The 1,818-nt window shown below is 44.3% G+C and overlaps 1 protein-coding gene across 1 annotated transcript in view; it reads right to left on the bottom strand.

Moving 5' to 3' along the window:
* The window catches only part of LOC102260224 (solute carrier family 22 member 3), a 66,104-nt gene that overhangs the window by 36,258 nt on the left and 28,028 nt on the right, over nucleotides 1-1,818 (bottom strand). Inside the window, exons 4-5 of the mRNA XM_014546942.1 lie at nucleotides 1,478-1,646; nucleotides 257-374 (exon numbers count right to left, since the gene is read on the bottom strand). Coding sequence (XP_014402428.1) covers nucleotides 257-374; nucleotides 1,478-1,646 — 287 coding nt within the window. The remainder of the gene's footprint in view (nucleotides 1-256; nucleotides 375-1,477; nucleotides 1,647-1,818) is intronic.

Genomic DNA, 1,818 nt, shown 5'->3' with positions numbered 1-1,818 from the left:
GCCTATACAGTAGGCCGAGTATAGCAATTCAAGTAGCCTGGCACATCTATGGAAGTGTGGACTAAATGACCAGTGAACCTCAACACAATGCTACTAAACTTCACAAACATTTCTGCTTTAAACGCACCTCCTGATTCTCGCCACGGTTTTCTTTCTTATAGCCAAACTAAACATGACTTAGAGGTTTGGTAGCATGCGCCTCAGTGACGAGCTCACCCACTTTAACCATAGCTGTCTTAGTGACAGATATCAGTACCTCCGAGTAGCTGGGCGAGAGGTACTTCCCGTTGCACTTGGCAATGCTCCGCAGAATCTTTAGGGCCTCGTCTCCTTTCTTCCGAGTCACCAGCCAGCGGGGAGACTCGGGAACCGCCCTGGAAGGAGAAAGCATTTCTGAGTGACGAGTGGGAATTTCAAAACCTAGACTTTTATGACTCGAGTTTCTCTATCAAAATGGGTCTTTCCATTCGATGCAAATGTAAGAGAAGCTTCGAGTTTAGAAGATTCTCAAAAACACAGGTGATCTCTGCAGGTTTATTGTGGAAGGAAAAGATGCCCACTCGATAGCGGGAGCATTGCCCTTGATAAACACAGTGACGTATTACATCGCTCTTGCAAGGCCAGGCGCCCCTGGAATCCAGTGTCCCCTGTTACACATGGAAAGAGCTGGGATTTAGTGAGCATTCAGGACACGGCTAAAAACCGAAATCATGTCCACAGATGTGACCATGGGTCAAAGTGAGAGGAATGATTAAAACAGGTTCACTCCACTCAGAGTCAAATGCATAGACCTGCAGCTTTCTGGTGACATTTCTCATGCTCTTAACATTTCCTTATTCCTCAGAGAATTTCTGAGCAACATTAATTTGCTTCATAGAATATACAGGGAAGCAAATCAATTTCATTGCACTTATTTGTATTGAAATACTTACTGGCAGATATGTGTTTGTTTCTTTGCTTTTGCCTTGTAGTTTTCATGAAGATATTACAAAATGAAATATAATTTGTGTTTTGTTATTTCATTAATTTAGTTTAGAAACAACTACTAGTCAAGTAATCAATGAATAATCTCTATAAATTTTCAAGTTCTCTAGAAATTCTCAATGCCTGTTGCCGTTCTGGAGATGTCAGGCACAATCCCCGAATGGTTTCCATGTTCACGTTGCCGTAGAACAGTGATGGTGAACCTTTTCAGCTCGGCATGTCAGCATTTTGAAAAACCCTAAATTAACTCTGGTGCCGTGTCACATATAGAAATTGTTTGATATTTGCAACCATAGTAAAACAAAGACTTATATTTTTGATATGTATTTTATATATTTAAATGCCATTTAACAAAGAAAAATCAACCAAAAAAATGAGTTCGCGTGTCACCTCTGACACGCATGTCATAGGTTCGCCATCACTGCCCTAGAAGCATAGCGTCTACATGGCCACGGATCAAGCATAAACTCAGTAATGAGGAAAGCCCCGTTACCAGTAGTAGAGGAGGAAGAGGAAGTTGGGCAGCGTGATGGCCAGCTGGATGCCCTGCCAGTTGGGGATGAAGTAGGCAATTCCCGGGAGGATGATGATTCCCAGAGTGAAGAACATCTGAATCACGATTCCCACAATCCTCCTTTGCTTCGAACCCACGATTTCTGTCACTGAAGGGAAACAAACACAGAGGTCTGGGAACCTCAAGATCGGCTCCAAAGCAAATAAACAGAGGCTGCACCTGCTGCATGGTCCGCGTTGCTTGCGGGTCACAGAGCTCGCCCAGCCCCAGCCTCCCCAGCTGGCGCGAGGGAGCTGTGCTTCCCAGACAGCCAGACAGGG

The sequence above is a fragment of the Myotis brandtii genome, unplaced genomic scaffold (genome assembly GCF_000412655.1).
Source record: "Myotis brandtii unplaced genomic scaffold, ASM41265v1 scaffold458, whole genome shotgun sequence".
NCBI lineage: Eukaryota > Metazoa > Chordata > Mammalia > Chiroptera > Vespertilionidae > Myotis > Myotis brandtii.
The sequence above is the reverse complement of the archived record's forward strand: the minus strand, read 5'-3'. Positions and strand labels throughout refer to the sequence as shown.